Source organism: Oryzias latipes, chromosome 12, assembly GCF_002234675.1.
Source record: "Oryzias latipes chromosome 12, ASM223467v1".
NCBI classification, from domain to species: Eukaryota; Metazoa; Chordata; class Actinopteri; order Beloniformes; family Adrianichthyidae; genus Oryzias; species Oryzias latipes.
Window position 1 is genome coordinate 18,580,586 of NC_019870.2, and position 17,720 is coordinate 18,598,305.

Consider the following 17,720-nt stretch of genomic DNA (forward strand, 5'->3'; position numbering starts at 1 on the left):
ATCATCAAATTTATTACAAAACGGATTTAACAATGTGTATTGAGCTACATTTTCTCTTCGTTAACCCTTGTGTTATCTAAAATGACCCCACCCTCACATTGACGTGTTCTCCCTACCATGATAAAGTTGGAAAGATTTTATGTAATCCATGGACACCAGTGAAGATCACAAATCATTGAAGAAAAAAGGTTCAGAGTACTGTCTAGTGGGTCTAGATGACCCAACTCCCAATGTCAAAGTGCCTAGGATAGCACAAGGGTTACATCCATACAATACCTTAAAGCTGCAGCAAAATGTCGTCATTCATAATAAAAAGGTATTTAAAAAATCTGATATGCAGCAGCCCAGAATGACCAAACATACAAAATGCACATATACATTTTTTACGTTACTTTATAGTAAAAATCTAGAGATTTTTTTAAAAATGGTTTTCCAGTAAAAGGGTTGATTCTTTTTCACCTGAAATCAAGTTTTGTCTCTAGAAAACTCCCTTCCTGAAAACAATACACATTTACGTGAACCCTGGTGTGGTTCATCACAGTGCGAACCTAAATGAACCAAAGAATGTACCTGAATTACGGCAGGAATCATGGCTACTCTTTCACTCCCCAAGACATCCTTTACAACCAATCCAGCTTCAGCAGCAGGTCCAGAAAAAATACCTTTTTTCTAAAGGACTGGTTGCTGGCAGCAACCTAAAGGACTTAGAAATCAAGGTCAAATAATATTTTATGATTACATTGCGCATACATCTATGAAATCCATCATGGTGATTTGACTATATACTGCATGGTAAAATGACTTTAGTCTTTAGGGGATTTAAATCTAAAATATTATTTTCAATTTGTTTGCATTTTTTTGATATTTTAGCCATATTTTCAAATGTACGATCAATGGTATGTGAATAGATTTTGCAAAGTTGTACAGATCTGTTTTAATGTGACTTTTAATGTCCTAAAATATGAAAAATCTGCCTCGTGTAATTTCTCTAAATTTCCACTAGAGGGCAATCACATGTAAATTGTAATCTTCATTGTAGACTTCATAATGAAAGGAACTTTTCTAACATTCAACAAAAATGTGATGGTTTTAGGAGAATAAAAGTTTGATCTTTAGTCTTTGAGGACAAAGGAGTTTGGAATGACAGGAAGGTTTGTCTTTGACTGTCTGCTCACGGATTACAACAGTTATGCTCTTCTTCTGATCTTTGATCAATGTTAAAGTGCCTAGGATAGCACAAGGGTTATGGTGGTCTAGTCCAATCTGAAAAGTGCTTTTAGCAGGTAAAGAAACATTAAGGCCTGAAGCTCTGGTATTAATCAACAGCCCAGTTAGTGTAACATCAGTACATTGTTGTTAGAAAGCTTAATCAACCAAAAAAAAATATGCAAAAGTCCAAATATTTTAAGCTAAGACAAAAAAATGAATCACCAACGGGCGATGAGATTCACACCACCTTTAAAAACCCAAATAGCTCTGTAATTAAGACAAAAAGTTCAAAAATCCACCTAAGAATCAAAAAACTCACCATTTTATGCATAAAAACTGAAAGTAGATGATAAAAAAATGGGCCACATGAGTGAAAAAAATACGTTTCTTTTCAGTTTTCCTTCCTTTTTTGAGCCCAGCAGGGACTTTCTTTGTGACGAAAACCCTTTAGGAGTATTCTTTCCTGTTTGTATACCATCTGTAACAGACGCAGCAGTCTGTTGTTTTGCCACTTTAACCAGAGGAAGTGACATCGAAGGCACAGCTTAGATTTTCTTAGCTTCAGACAACAGTGGCCATGTTCCTCGGCAGAGCGGGAAGTCCCCCGCCCTCGTGAACATATCACTGGTTCAAGCACCGCGGATCCTCCTGGATGCTATGGCGATGTTTTCCTTTAGCCGTTCTGCAGCCTAAAATACTGAAAACAGAAGAAATATTTCACATGAAACAAACTTTATCTGTTAACAGGATTCTCAAATACAGTTTTTTGGAGTACCGTATTTTTCGGACTACAATTGGCCCTGCAGTATAAAGTCCCAGACACCAAAAACTACAGAAAAAAATCATAAATAAGTCGTACTGGAGTAAGATGTAAAGCTACATACACACCAGGCGTGTGTAGCGTGTTAACTAGCGCATGCATCAATGTTGGAAGAGGCTTGGTCCAACATGTCGAAGTGGTACAAACCTTGCTAATCTTTTTCCAGGCTTTTTCTATTCCGATATAAGAAAGACTTGGTGTCATATAATTCTGTCCGGACAAAAAGCGCATTTATTAACTTCTCCTTCGTGGTCAATTTTCAAGCGGTTGGCACTTCTGTGTCCTAAAAAAGATTCTACCGATACATCACTACCAAATCCAAGTCCCTGACTGATTGGTCAAACGTTCAACGGGTTGAAGCTTTGACACACGTTCAACCGCCGCCCGTTTTGTGTGTAGAGCCTGAAAATGGACATAAAAACTTGTGAAGTAACATGTGAACATGGGAGTTTTGATCACGGAAGCCAGAAACATGCATAAATATGCTTTTATATTGACCTGTCATTAAAAGTGGTCACTTGATCGCGTATTTCTAAGCCCAATGTAGGGCGAGGATCAGGGTAATTGCGGGCCATCAAAAAAAAAAAAATATACATCTATATACATATACATATATACAGTACAGACCAAAAGTTTGGACGCACCTTCCCATTCAAATGAATGGGAAGGTGCGTCCAAACTTTTGGTCTGTACTGTGTATATTTTTTTGTTTGTCAGCGAATCAACATCCAGTGTAATAAGTCACTTGATTGACATGCAGAATGGCCAATGGAACATCCCCTGAAACATGCGTCACTGTATTTACCTACGCAGAGTGCACTATCCTTCTTCTTTCCTCTGCAGGAGTGTTTATTGAGGCCCGGATGCCTCTTTGATTGGAAGCGAGACCGATGCGCCCTGTCTGACCCGTTTATTACACGGCTTACAGCAGATCATGAAACGGGATTGTTGCTGCTTTCTGTTTTCATAATAAAACTTCTTATCTATTCTAATGAAGTATTACTACAAAAATAGCATTAATACACACGACAAAACTATCTCCTCACAACGATTTGTGTACTCTTACTGTGTAGTTTTTGAGTTATTAGTACAAAAACGTAGTATTTTTGACTGAATATATATTAGAAGTTGTTAAGTTTGAAGTTGAATAAAATGCCACTGGTGCATAATTATTAACCCTTGTGCTATCTTAGATGACCCCACCCTTATATTGACGTGTTCTCCCTACCATGACAAAGGTGGATAAAGGTGGAAAGATTTCATGTAATCCATGGACACCATAGTGAAGATCACAAATCATTGAAGAAAAAAGGTTCAGAGCACTGTCTAGTGGGTCTAGATGACCCAACTCCCAATGTTAAAGTGCCTAGGATAGCACAAGGGTTAAATGCCCTGAATAGTATTGTTCTACACATCCTGCACTGTCACCTCATAAAGATTTGTGTACTTTTACTGATTAGTAGTATATAAACATAGCATTTTATACTAAAAATACTGTATAAGCTGTCAAATCTGAAGTTGAATGAGTGACCTTGATGCAAATATATATATATATATATATATATATATATATATATATATATATATATATATATATATATATATATAACATATAATACACATACATATATACTGTATATATAGGTGGATCTTTTTGAAGCCAGTTGTCTCAAAAGTAGCTAGCATGCTAAAGAATTGTGGACATCCCTGGCATAAATGGTGAATGACGTATACTGGTTTTGCGCTTTTCTACCTTCCTTGAAGACCCAAGGCAATTTACAGTCAGTCCTATTCACACACACACATTCACACACTAATGGCGGCTCCACTGCCGAACACTGGTGCCAACCTTCCACCAGAGGCAAGGTGGGGTTCAGTGTCTTGCCTAAGGACACTTCAACGTAAGGTGGGAATCGAACCTGCAATCTTCCGTTTAAACGGCGTTTCTTTTTCGGCGTTAGTAGCAAATGCTGAAACACCAACAGTGCCCTCCAGCAGTTGTTGCTATTTAAAAAAACAAAAACAAATATAAGTCGCACTTGAGTATTAGTGGCACCCCCAGCCAAACCATGCAAGAAAAACGGGATTATTAATTCTGGTCTAATTTTTTGCAATTGTTGACATGCTTATAAGCATGGATTAAATAATACAGATAAAGCTGAAACCTAATCTGGGTACCTAATGGGAATCATGGCAAAGACGGTAATGATGCTGGACAGAAGGAAGACCAGGCCTGGGAGCCATTCCAGACTTTTCTGGTAGACGTGAGTGAAAACAGGGATGTAGATTATGCCTGCGAGCTTCAGGGTCATCTGCAGACAGGTTAGGGCGGTACCTGGGAGAAAAAAACAAACTGCATTTATATCCTAAAAGAGAATCATTTAACGGAGTATTCTGTTTTTTAAATGTAAAAATGTTAAATAGAAAGAGATGTTGTCACAAGCTGAATTTAATTTTGTCAAATAATACAAAAGAAAATTATTTGACACGTTTCATAAAAATAAAATAAGGAAGAAGCTTACTATTGATAAATTCTTGTTTTATGCTGAGTTTATTAAACTTTATTCTTTACTCTTCTTTAATATTTGTTTGGGTTAGTCCATTTTTTTCTTTCATTATGGTCTAGTTAAAAGCAGGGCAGATCCCAAACCCTTCATATTTTTGGTTCTGGTTCTGATCATTCGCACAACGCTTCTTTCCTTGTCAAATTGCAATGAGGGCATACTGTGTTTCCCAGAAAGAGGAAGGAAATAGCAGATCGTTCTCTGAACAACGTAAGGAACATAAAGGGCCTGACTTCACTTTACGTAACAGCAGCTTGTTTTACGTCATTCCTCTGTGCTAACAGCCTAAAAGCTGCTTCACAGAACAACAAAGCAGGTCCATTTAACCTATGGAGAACCCAAGAAATATTTTCCTCTACATTTTTAAGTTGACAATTTTTTGTTTGCTTGTTTATTTTGGGTTGCAGACAGCAAGAATAAAAAAAGCTATAAAAAACAACAACAACCAAATGTAATCCTGCAGGTTCCCCAGTGGTAAAGATGCTGTTGGCTAAGCTACATTTAATTTAACATGATCTTTATTTAAAAACAACTATGCAGCCTAAAGTGAGGTTCTATTTCCTGTTTAAGCACAGATTACATTATAAAATGCCTTTTTTAAGGTTACTTATGTGCCGGTTGGTCACTCACCACATAAAGATGCAGGAACGTGCTGGGAGAGCAGAGATCTGATGGTTGGCATGGGGATGAGTGCAAACAGGTTCAGGGAGCGAGCTGCACAAACATTTTACATACATTTTAGGCACCAAACTCCTCCATATATATACAAATGGCCAAATCTCAGCCAAGCAAAAGTAAAAAGATTTTTTTTGTTTAATTTAATCTTTTATTTTGAAAGACTGGCAATGCAAATTGGTACACTGGTATAATAAGGTAAAGAAAGTCTAGCTTTACCCAAAACCTGCATGCTAGCTTCACTTTTAAAAATTCTTATTTTAACTGACATGAATGGAAAGTTCCAACTGCTTAAACCAGATTGTGGAAATTAGAAAAGAAAAACTATAAATGTGTTCAGCTTTTGTTATCAAGTAATCTTAAATTGTGTATTATATGTTGGTTTAATCCCCGCACAGACATCGGAAATCAGGTAGCTAACCTAAAACCAACACATTTGATTTTAATTATTTGAATTATTGCTTTTTTGCAAACACATTGTCATCATAAGATTTTGAAGTTCAAACCCGCTGCTGATTCAGTTTGGGACTTTTTTTGTGTAAGTATGCGGCAAAATAAAACTGAGAGTGTGCCTTTTACAGCTACTGCTTGCTCCCACTTCTTCATTTTCCTTCCTGTTTCTGATGATAAATGCTGATGACTTCTGTTTAATGTACGGCAGTGTTTCCATTTAGATCAGTTATTTGTCAAGAAAACAAAATAGGAGCAACCAACCACAATGAAGAAATATAATTCTAAAAATGTAGTCTGCTTTCTACGACGGAGTTTTAGGGCCACGGTGAGGAAAAAAATTCTGGCCAACGTGGCGAGATTAAAGTCGTCATGTCGACTTTAATCTCGTCAGGACGAGAAAAAACTCGACACAAAGTTTCGAGAAAAAACTCGCCTTGTCGAGATAAAAGTCGAAATAAAGTTTCGAGATTAAAGTCGCAATGTTGCGCGCGAGACAAAAAAACTCGGAAATTTACGAGATTATTGTGGAAGTGAGCATGCAGAGCAGCAGGTGAACGCCGTGCAGCAGCAGAGCAGACCGACTAAACTTAATTGAACAGGTGAGCTGAATGTTTATTGATAACGTTCCAAATGTCTGGAGGCTCATTTGATTGAGTTACGATTCATTAAAGTTTTATTTATTGATGGTTGGTTTGCAGGATCTCTGCAGCCCGATGAAGGCATCGGGTGTCCCTGCAGCTGTTTGCTTGAATCCTTTCTTCCTCCACCAAAGACAAGATCTCTACCGTCTGTGTGACGCTTCCGTCTGAGGAGGAGAAGCACTTTTTGCCTTTTTCAACGTTGTAATGCTAACATAACAGACTATTTTCATTCATCCATGTTTTTTAATGATCAAACGGGTCGCTTCATCTGCAGGAGGGGGCGTATGTAACACTGTTTACTTACGCATTGGTATTAGGATGAGAGGTTCATGACGTAATGTGACAGATGAACTTCAGGTTATGTGAATGAAAAGGAGAATAAAGGCTGCAGCGGTCCTCCCGAACGTGTCTCTGAGCTCCTTATTTTGCATATTAAAGTCCGCTTTACCGACACCGAACCCCGGAAAGACTGCTCCACTGACAATAATCTGATATTGAATCGCCAAAAGGCTCAGAATCTCTTTGTTTTAAACCTATAATCCGGAAATAAAGCTTCACAAAAGGCTCCACATATTTCATCTTCAAGCTAGGCTCCGATAAACAGACAACTTCTGTGTTTTCTCCTCGTTAATCTATGAATTTTATTCCCGTAAATTTACGAGTTTTTATCTCTTAATAAAATTACTTTTTTTGGTGGCCATAAAACTCTGTCGTAAACTCTTAAATACAAAGCCACTAGCTCACTAACATTAGCCATAACATTGAAAATACTCCTGAAAGACTCAGCTTACTGCTCTCGCGCAACATTGCGACTTTAATCTCGAAACTTTATTTCGACTTTTATCTCGACACAACGAGTTTTTTCTCGAAACTTTGTGTCGAGTTTATTCTTGTCATTTACTTTTTTGTGTTGAGTTTTTTCTCGTCATGATGAGATTAAAGTCGACATGACGACTTTAATCTCGTCATGTTGGCCAGAATTTTTTTTCCTCACCGTGGCCCTAAAACTCCATCGTAGCTTTCTGACTTTAACACCTGATTTTTAGTAATTTGGGACTTTTCTTTTTTTTTTACAACACTCCCATAACTGTTTTTTCCCCTTTAATATCTGATTTTGACTTTATTTTTTGTTTTTCTCCAAAAAATTAAATTCAAATCGAAGAAATTTGGCTTTCACATCAGAATTCTGACAAATCCCAACTTTAAATTCACAATTACTAACTATAAATGTCATTTGTTTGAGCCTTTTGGGGCATGTTGTTGTCAATGGAAGAAATGTGTTTAAAGGGTTTTATTTTTAAATTCTCTTTACACCCTGAGATTTTTTTTATTGAAGTACAAAGATTTTCACTGAATTCAGACGTTGAAAAAATTCAAACTAGAACCAGAATTGTGATTTGTCCTTGAATTTCAGTTGCTTTCTAATTTTCCTACAGTGTTGTGGTGCAGATTATTGTCACAGGAACATTTAGGATTTGTTATTTTCCTCTTTGCATGTCATTTGACTCAAATCTGCTTTGGTTGAAGGTGTTAAGTCTCACCGATGTAGAACATGGATGTTGTTGTGGTGAAGGACATGAGGTAAATCCCTGAGGCGAAGGACAGCATTCCAATCAGGATGATTGTTTCCTCGCTGGCAAAGCGCCGGAACACCACAACCCCGAGGAAACTAGTGAAGAAAATCCCGCAGCCTGCTGCGTTCCCGTACCCCACCTGAAGGAAGAAAGAAAAATAGACGAAGCGATGAGAGAAGATAGTCAGACAAAAACACTAATACAACCACAAAGGGCCCAAACAGATAAACCTGTGCAGCGGTCCAGCTGAGCGGCGCCTTCAGGACAAATGATCCTAGCAAGGATATAGCTCCTCCCACTGCAAAGTCATACAGGAATGCAGCGACGAATAGCAGAGCCACGTTCAATCTGTCGATCTTGGCCGGGCCTTCGACCACAGGAGCATTGTGGGAGGTTGGAGAGAGGAGCCGGTGGTTCTCTTCTGGCTCCTCGGGGCTCACATGCTTCACCTGTAATCCAAACCAATACAGTCGGCCTCTGTTGAGTACGCCGCAGCAGCCGCAGCAGCAGCAGCAGCACCAGCAGCAGCAGAAGAGGCGCCACTGACCTGCAGCACAAACGCGGCGAGGCAGAGGCAGAGCAGGTGCAGCAGGACGCTCACAATCAGCAGGATGGTCCCGTTACCCAGACTGGAGGTGTAGAGCTGGAACAGATGTCCCGACACCAAGCTGCCCACCAGACCTGCTGCTCCGTACAGCAGCTCCACTCTCATCATCACCTGCACCGTGTAACATCAAGATTCATGAGATTATTCATCATTTTTTGGGGCCAAATGTGAATATTTCTGTCAAAACTGAATTAAAAAAAGGACTATTAAAGGTGACGAGAAGGTTGAATGTTCTCTTTGCTTAATTTGACTTTTATTACAACAAAGTAGCTTTGAATAAACATTAAAGCAGAATATATTTGAAAGAAATGGAGGGGTTAACTTTGATATAGTACATTGGGGGTTAACATGACTTTAAATTGAAGGGATTTTTTTCTCTCTCTTTTCATCATTTCTTTTCGCATTCGCTCTGTTCTTCCTGATTTGTTTTTTATTTTAAACTTCCTCGTGAAATTTTTTATTCCAATTTTTCAGAATGCCAAACTGTGGCGTTTCATCGCTGCCATATATTGAACAAGCGCACCCCAAAGTGAAAAAAAAAAAACCTTAACACTTTGCGCACACCCAGCTAGCGCGCAAAGGGGAAGTGAGAGCAGGATCACCGCTCAGTTAGGATTGCAGGCGTGTAGTTGTAAAATGCGGGGTCGCTCGGTTAGAATTGCGCCTGCGCGGTTGTAAGGTTCCCTCACTCAGTTCCTGAATACACTCGCTCAGTTGTCTTTGCACTCGTTCAAGTTATGGCAGCAATGAAACGCCATACCAAACAGATTTATGTTCAATTGGTGAAGCAAAATTAACTTTAAAAAAATGTTATGACTTAGTAAAATCAACCTTAAGAGGAAAGTTGAGAGAAAAATGCATTTCTTTTTTTAAATTTACAGAAAATAAAATACAGAATGTCTGTGCTTAGAAGATGCTTCTTTGCAATGAATCATTTAGCTTCAAAGTCTAACTGTGGAGTTCAAAAATGTGTAAAACAATTGAATCGGTTAGTTCAAAAGGGGCCCAAGTCCACAATTTTTCAAAACAGAGATATTATTTGTTCTACGGTATTCAAGGGAAATTATAAAAGTGAGGTTCTTCATATTACAGCATTTGTAAGCTATGAACTGGTGCTGAATCTGGGTAAAGTATTAATCATTTGGTGTAGCCTCCCTTTAAGCTATGCAATTAAATCATTTCCTGGAAAAACAAACCTGTTGGACTTGGGCCCCTTTTAAACTGTGTTTGTGGCATCAGCAGCCGAGTTGGGGTTGTGGCTTCCACTAAATATAACGTGTAAAATTGCAGGAGCATTTCTGTGTCTTCAAACTTCCAGCCAATAAACACCAAGCAGACTCATTGGTGTAATAAGCGATTATATTATTAGATTTGTAAAAGTTTTTTTTAATTTAAACAAGGACATTTTTAACCAAAGAGACTTTTTTGAACTTTTTTGTGTTTAGACGTTACAGGAAGTAAATCCAATGAAAATAAAAGGAAAAACATTTTTGTCTGAGCAAAAATATAGACAAACAGCTGTTAGTGTAATAAAATACATAGATAAACTAATGTTTTTCAAAAATTGTGTTTTTTGGTTTGCAGTTTTAAAAAAGTAAGGCAAGGCAAGTTTATTTGTATAGCACAATTCGTACACAAAGTAATTCAAGTAGCTACTTCCCTACTTTTTTTTCGTTTAAAGTCCCATTCCCATCATTGTCTTAGAAGCGTTCTCAGTGGTCTTTTAATTATAATTATGCCGTATTGGGCTCTTCCGGCGCGGCGGGGGGGCTGCTTTCCTGGCTGGGCTGGGGCGGCGCTCTCTTTCCCTCCGCGCCTCCCTGCTCTCTGGCTCTGGGGGCCTCGCGGCGGTCCTGCTGGCCCTGGCCTGGGTGGCGGTCTTGGTCGCCCGGGGGGCGGTTGTTCCCTGCCTGTTCCCTTGTGGCGTTGGGGGAATTCCGGCTGCCGCTGCTGCTGCGGCGGGGGTCTGGGTGTGGGGGTGGCTGGGCGCTCCTCCTCCTTCTTTTCACATTCCACCATCCATTTTAGAAGAACATAAACACTCACCTGAGCACAGGTGTTAGCTCACCTTTGCACTTATAGTTTGCATGATTGAATGAATGAAAGATTTCACACTAGTTGGTTTAAAGGCATAGGTATGCGTTCGTGAACACTATCTGTTTTGTGTACATGCTGACATGTGGACATTTTTTGCAGCTAGTAGGTGTGTTGATAATATTTGAGTGTGTGTGAACAGGCCCCGCCCTTTTTGTACTACATTTGAACTGTACCGTAACGATAAACAACCAGTAAACCTGTCTGCTCTATGCTGCTTCATGGTCTTACCCCCCCCCTTTCACTATCTCCCCCCCCCCCCCCCCCCCGACATCCCTCCCTCTTCTTCCCTTCTTTCCTTTTCCGTCCTGTCCAACACCAAAGATTTTCAATCATGGTTGAAATGAATAAAGTTTGGCCTCAATTACAAAAGGGGTTTATTCAGACATACCTTTGGTTTGTCTGAAGATTAATAACCCCTCTTGTTAAAGTAAAATATGCCCAACACAAGAGGCCCTCAGCTTTCATCTGCCTGCCTAGCTGTTGGACAGGACAAGTTAAAAAAAAAAAAAAAAATTATAATTATCCCATTATTAGCCAAAACTTTAAATTCATTAGCGATTTGACTCTAAAGATGTGGGCGGGACTTTTAGCCCAGAGCAACCCCGTCCCCTTTCCCTCCCCATTGCTAGAGCTCAGAGGAGGGAGATTGTGGCCCACACAGAGTAGTTTCTTTGTCAAAAATAAGTTCTTTTTCAAGCTGCATAATTTTTTAATCTGCTCCTGATTTGATCCTGTTTGAATAAAAAAATGCCACAAGAACGTGTCAAAAACTACATAGCAAAGTAATTGTTCCCTTAAATTTATAATCTGTGGCCACAAATTAGCATGTTATTCCTTTGCCTATTTTTTAATTTTGTTTTCTTTTTTTCTATATACATTTATAACCTTTGTTCACCCTAACTTTAAGAAATTAAAAAAAACCACACACAGGGCTTATAACTATTATTGTTGTTTGGTCTTATATGTGTCTTTGATATTAACAATTGTTTCTTTATTGTGCAACTGAATGTGAATTTCAGTAAATTGAAAAATGTGCAATAAAGTTTATTGAGAAAAAAAATTAGCATTTTAATAGCTTTTTACGGGCACAAACTAACATTCTGTAGCCACAATTTACTAATTTAGCATTCCTTGGAAGTAAATTAGCAGTATTGTAGCTTTAATAGTCTGTGAAGTTCCATTAAGTAGCAAGAATTTAGTATTTTGTGGCCAAAGACTAGAATTTTTATTTGCATTTTGTGCACACAAATTTCCGTATGTTACAGCTAATGCAAGTTAAAGTTGCATTAGCTGTAACATACGGAGGGATTTTTGTGAAATTATTCCAAGCGCAACACTAATTGTTTTGATTGTGAAACTTAATATTTGGTTGTGCTCAAAAAAAGGTATTTTGCATTTGACACTGACAAATATGTGCAAATAAAACATTTTTACTCTTAAAACTTAAAAATACTTGCAATAAAAAAGGTTTTCACTCAAGAAAGTCTCTCTTTTCTGTTCGAAACAGAGTTGTGTCACAAAGGCCAGCCAATCACAGACATGGGCATTAAAGGTCGGTGCTGATTGGCCAGAAAATCCAATAATCTGATTGAAATTTTTGACCAATCAGATTCAGGATCAACCTCCATGTCTATGCGTGTGATTGGGTGGCTTTTGTGGTACATCTGTGTTTCTAAGCACAGAAGAGAGAATTTTCTTTCTGTTTCTGTTTCAAGTCCAAAATAGATTTTTGAGTTTCAAGTTTTACCTTCAAACAGTGAGTGTGATGGCACAAAGATCACTCCATAGAATTAACCCCAACGGAGGTCGTAACCTTAACCTTTTTTCCGAGGGAAAAAAAAAGTTCAGCACTGGCCTCCCGTGTTTAGAAAATGACGTCACTTTCAAAGATGAGTAAACAAAAGTGACCTTGGAGCGTTCCGCTGCTGAGGACCGGAGCGACACCAGGGTCATCACTCCGGGCCAGAAGGCGCTGTACCCCCCGGTGAGGCCGAACAGCGCCGCCGCCGCAAACATGACGCCCAGCGGGAATCCGCCCACAACCACCAGCAGCAGCAGGAGCCTGGACAGCAGGTAGCCGCTCAGAGGGACCACCACGGGCGCTCTCCTCCAGCCGCGGTCGCTCAGCCAGGCCAGCAGCAGGGAGGGACCGATCGGCACGAAGCGGATGATGAGGTTGTAGGTCAGGTAGAAGTCCGTCATGGCTTTCTGCTGGTCGGCCTCGCTGGAGGCGTTGGCGCTGCGGTCCTTCACCACCATCTGCAGCGCCGTCTCAAACAGAGTGTTCCCCAGCTGCTCCAGCACGATCACCGGCTCCACGTGCCGGAGCGCGGCGGAGGCGCCCCGACACAGCACCAGCAGCACCTCCATGCTGCTCCCTGCAAGGCTTTTAGAAGAATGAAAGCACCCGGAGGGGAGACGACGCAGAGACGGGGCGGGACTGCACACTTCCTCATGATCTGCATCCAAGTTTCGGACAGAAAACCCCTGATCCGAAAGAGGATGAGGAAATATTACACTTCTTTTATTATACTCATATAACAGGATTTGTTTAATTCTGGGTTATACTTTCAGACATTTATCAAGATGAGGCTGGTTCCACTTTTTGATTTTAAACTGATTGTCCCCAGCAGGCATTCTTCTTTATTTAATCATTTAAAAAATCTTGAAACTCTTTTCTAGCTGCCAGAACACGTGGCCAAAAAAAAAAACCTTGTCAAACAGGAATGGGCAGGTGAATTTCCCACGTGACCCAAAATCAAACAGCGGGGCTGCTTTCAGCAGATTTCTGATCTCTTCAAACCTCAGAGAGCCACTCCAACGAAAATTGAATTTTTAACACATGCTTGTAACATTTCTCTGATGATAGGGCACATATATAGTAAATTAAACGCAAAATACAATTTCTGAGAATTTATTTATTCAACTCGTTTTGAATCAAGCATAGCAGTTTGAATAAGATTGTATTTGTGACATAGAGAATACGCTGGATGGGCCACAAGCTATCTGCTCCAAGCTCTCAGTAAAGGGGAGGGGAAGGGGGGATGGGGTTGCTCTATGCCAAAGGTCCTCCCCACATCTTAGGAGCCACTTTCTAATGAACTACTGCCGCTCTGCAGAAACTATTTCTTTAAAAACAACATTAATTTTTTTTTGACTCAAAACAGCATAATAATAACTAAAATCGGTCAAAACAAGATGTCTGAGCTTTAACAAAGGAAAAATGAAATCATACCTTTTAGGTAATTCATACTTTTTAGGTAATTCATTCCTTGTGTTGGAAAAAATGACAACATTGAAGCGCATGCGTTCTAGTTACAAAGACTATATGAGAAAATATCTGGACTTATATGTGGGACTTGAATCCAGCCCCACTCACACTAAATGGTGAAGTGTTTCAAGTTGCGATACAAACAAGATTATGTTGGTAATAGATGTAAAATTGATTTCTGTCAAATTTAGTTAGTTTCTCTTCCTGTTGTTCTCTCTACTGCCCTTTAATAATTTGTAAAATGTTGACAGCCTAGCACACCTTTATGTATGTATTATGGTTGTGCTTGAACAAGTTCTTTGTGGTACACTGCACTCAAAAATCCATGAACTTCTTTTGGTGCGACTTTGATCAACTACAAAGTTTTATCGATGAACGAATTGTAGGTGCATCATGGCTGTCAGGATTCTGGTGGAGTGATACATACTGTTGAATCATGGTAGGACTTATCTGTCTATTTACTTTTCCTAAATGCATCCCAGAAGTCCCAAATATACGTTCATTCTAAAAATTAAGAATGTTTTTTTTTCTTCAAGCAGAAATCTACAATTGCTCAAAGAGCCCCATGTGGCTCCAGAGCTTCAGGTTGCAAATCCCTGACTGTGTCATATCACCATAAAGTTAGTTGAATTTTTCCATGCATTGATTTGTGGACTATGTATTCAGATGGAATCATGTGGGAGGAAAATACTCGCGTGCCGAGTTTCAAGGAAGAAGATTTGAAGACCAGGGGCCTCATTTATAAACGTTGCGTAAGCACAAAAGAAGGCGTACGCCACTCTCTACGCAATAGTTGAGATTTATAAAAAGCAAACTTGACGGGAAAATGTGCGGTCCTTCACGCAAACTCTGACCCAGGCGTACGCACAAAAACGGGTGAAATGAGAAAAAGGCGACGCCGTCGGCAGATGGAAGAAACACGTGAAAGGGAAAATGACAATACTGCCTCTCATAAATAACACGAAGACTTCACAAAGCAAGTCTTACAATTAACAGCCTATACGAACACCCGTTTGATCGATCAGCAGTGAAACAAACAAAAAAATCAAACGAAAATTACAACAGAAATTCAAATGAACACTTATTTGCAAAAAGAAAAGTGAAATTTGTTCTGCAATATTGGCATTTTGTGCAATTCATCCTCATAAATAATATAGTTAACAGAACGAAATAATGTACAAAACTGATATTCTCGTCAGTGTGTCCGTCTGGCGGAGCAGATATAGGTGCGGGCGGACGGACGGACAGATGTATTAATTGTCCACTGGGGAAAGTTGTTTTCATAGTAAAACATTTCTTCATAAGCTACAGAATTATGGTATTCATGCATTTGCCTTTAGTTTGTTTTATTTTTGATGAAACAATGTATGGCGTATGTCTCAACCATTCAGAAAGCAACAAGAAATTACATTTGCGCTGAACAGTTTCCCATTTCCACGTGGATTATTACCGACATCTGTAGCTTGTCAGATGTAATTAAATGGAGGGAAATAAAATGCCCCATCACAATGCGTTATGACGCACAATGGCTGATCTTGCGCTCTTAGAAGATGTGGCAAATGGAAGAATTCGGAGTGAACGCATCTTTAGAGAAGACTTCCTTGCTGACAAATGAGGACGAGTGGCTTATGAGCCGGTTCCGACTTCCTCGAGCCGTCCTGTTGGACCTCTGCGGGCTTTTGGGGGTGTGTCACCCGGTGCATTTGGTGCGTCGGCGTCCCCCTGCGCCTCAGTCACCACTCCACTAAGGGATTCCCCAATTCTTGCCGCTAGTCTCTCATCAAAAGGGGTCAGCTCCCCCCCCCCCCCCCCCCCCCCCCGTGGCAAACACACTCTGGCGATGCAGCGCCAGAGGTTTTTTTGCCTCGACTTTGATGTCCGACCATTTCTTTTTTATTTCGGCCACGCTCCAAGGTTGTGAGGCTACAGCATTACGGCGTCTGCCACCGTTTGCCACTCACGTGGCTTTTAGGCATTAGTAATGCCCACACTGTGCCCTCCAAACAACACTTTCCTCCTCTTTCCACCTCGCCAACGATAACTTCTACTTCACATTGAGTGAAGTTACGTTTTTTTGATGTCCTCTCGGTGTTTGCCATGGTTTCGCAATCAATGAATATTCATTTGTGGGCGTTTCATGGACTATTTATGGGCAACTATGGGCGTGTCATACAGCCGCAAAAGCTGCGCTGCATTTAGAATTGGTTGTGATTTATTAAGGGAAAGATGCGTAGGATGTGCGTGTGCACGGTTTTATAAATCCGAATATTTCTGTGCGTACGCACGTCCTATGTTTCATCCGTACGCCACTTCTGACGCAAATCCTACGCAAAGTTTTATAAATGAGGCCCCAGATGTGTCAACTTAAGACATCTTCATGGTAAATCTTATCCAGAACCTTCCTAAATAGGGCGGGAAACACACAGGTGAATGGAATGACTGTGTTTGTAGTTCTACAGCCAAATGTGCCTTAACTTCATTAGTGTAGGAGTTAGTTGATAAGAACTGAGTCACTTCAAGCATTTCATGCAGTTTGTTGGTCTCATTTTTGCCTTAAGAGGAAAAAAAAAAAAGAAATCAAAAAGTAAAAATGAGCATTCTGATCATTTAGCTCAGGGGTGTGCATTACGTTGATCGCGATCGACCAGTCGATCTTCAAGGACATGAGGGTAGATCCCAGGCCAGCAATGATGAGTAACCAAAAAAACATACATATATTTCTAAAAAATCTGTCAGCGAATCAAAATCCTCCGAGAAGTACGTGACTTGATTGACATGCCAAACGTCCAATCGAACATCCTCTGTTACATTCGTCACTACATGCGTGTTTAAATACACTGAGCGCAAATTCTGTCTGTCATCAGAAAGTTGATACCTGCCCCACGGCACGTCAAGTCCCCGGTAGAAGGCCGCTTCAGCCCACTGGATGTTTGAGGCACGGGTTTCCCCGCGTCCCTTTGCGGTTCCGGCCCGATGGATCCAAGCGCTTACCATGGAGCTAGCCGCGCTTTAAAAATGCCATGCTCCCCCCATTGCCAGGTTTACAGCAGAGCATGAAATACGATAGTCGCTGCTTTATGTTTTTGTAATAAAACACCTCATCTGTTAACACTAAAGTATCTCCATACATAAATTTGTGTACTCTTACGGTATAGTTTTTGAATTATCAGTACATAAATAATGTTATGTACTAATAGTTCATAATACTATGTTTATTAAATAGTATTTAGGCTCAAAATGTATATATATACATTTATATATAGGTAGATCTTTAAGACATTGTCGTCTCAAAAGTAGCTCACATGCCAAAAGGAAGTGTGGGCCCCCCTGATTTAGCTGTTCTTAAAATAATCTTTCATAGCCAGCATCTATCTGGTGTTTCCATGTGTCTCCTCCCCTAGTGTATCCCCATTTCTCCTCTGGCGACTCTTGTATCATTGTTTCTCCTTCTTGATCCTCTAGATTCACTGGTCAAACTTCTGAAGTTTGATGACCCAAGTACTGACGGTGGGAGCTTCTCCAGAGATATATGTGTGTTTCCATACATACCACAGAAATGTAGACTTTGGGTTGGAGCACATCTTAAACTGATCCCTGCTATGTTCTGGTCTTCACTCAAGAAACGTAACACAGAATAGGTGCATGAGCCCATTCATTCTGACTGTGCAACTTCTGACTAGAAACAAACACACAATAGTTCCTATTGTTACAACCCCCACACACTAGATCTGGACTGAAGTGCATCTCTTTTTTTAGGAATATAATGCATTTTGTGATTGTTTAAAACTTTTTTTTCTAATGCTTATTCT

At 39.9% G+C, this 17,720-nt stretch overlaps 1 protein-coding gene across 2 annotated transcripts; it reads right to left on the minus strand.

The window, feature by feature from the left end:
• Positions 1 to 423: 423 nt before the first annotated feature.
• slc46a2 (solute carrier family 46 member 2) lies at positions 424 to 13,463 on the minus strand. 2 transcript variants are annotated; one of them, XM_011481943.3, is made up of 8 exons: positions 12,549 to 13,463; positions 8,484 to 8,654; positions 8,167 to 8,385; positions 7,904 to 8,075; positions 5,224 to 5,307; positions 4,208 to 4,364; positions 3,949 to 4,033; positions 424 to 1,906 (listed from the first exon to the last, which is right to left on the minus strand). In XM_011481943.3, exons 1-8 carry the CDS (start codon positions 13,008 to 13,010, stop codon positions 1,883 to 1,885), a joined length of 1,374 nt encoding a protein of 457 aa, XP_011480245.1. In that variant the 5' UTR covers positions 13,011 to 13,463; the 3' UTR covers positions 424 to 1,882. The 2 variants fall into 2 exon arrangements, with proteins under 2 accessions (XP_011480245.1, XP_004075048.2); XM_004075000.4 differs by lacking the exon at positions 3,949 to 4,033 and having other exon boundaries at positions 12,549 to 13,448.
• Between the last annotated feature and the right edge of the window lie 4,257 nt (positions 13,464 to 17,720).

Coding starts and splice junctions, on each gene's coding strand:
- slc46a2 (XM_011481943.3), bottom strand. CDS start 13,010: ATGGAGGTGCTGCTGGTGCTGTGTCGGGGCGCCTCCGCCGCGCTCCGG. Junction 8,076..8,166: donor TCAGCTGGACCGCTGCACAG/GTTTATCTGTTT, acceptor TTCTTCCTTCAG/GTGGGGTACGGGAACGCAGC. Junction 5,308..7,903: donor AACATCCATGTTCTACATCG/GTGAGACTTAAC, acceptor ATGTTTGTGCAG/CTCGCTCCCTGAACCTGTTT.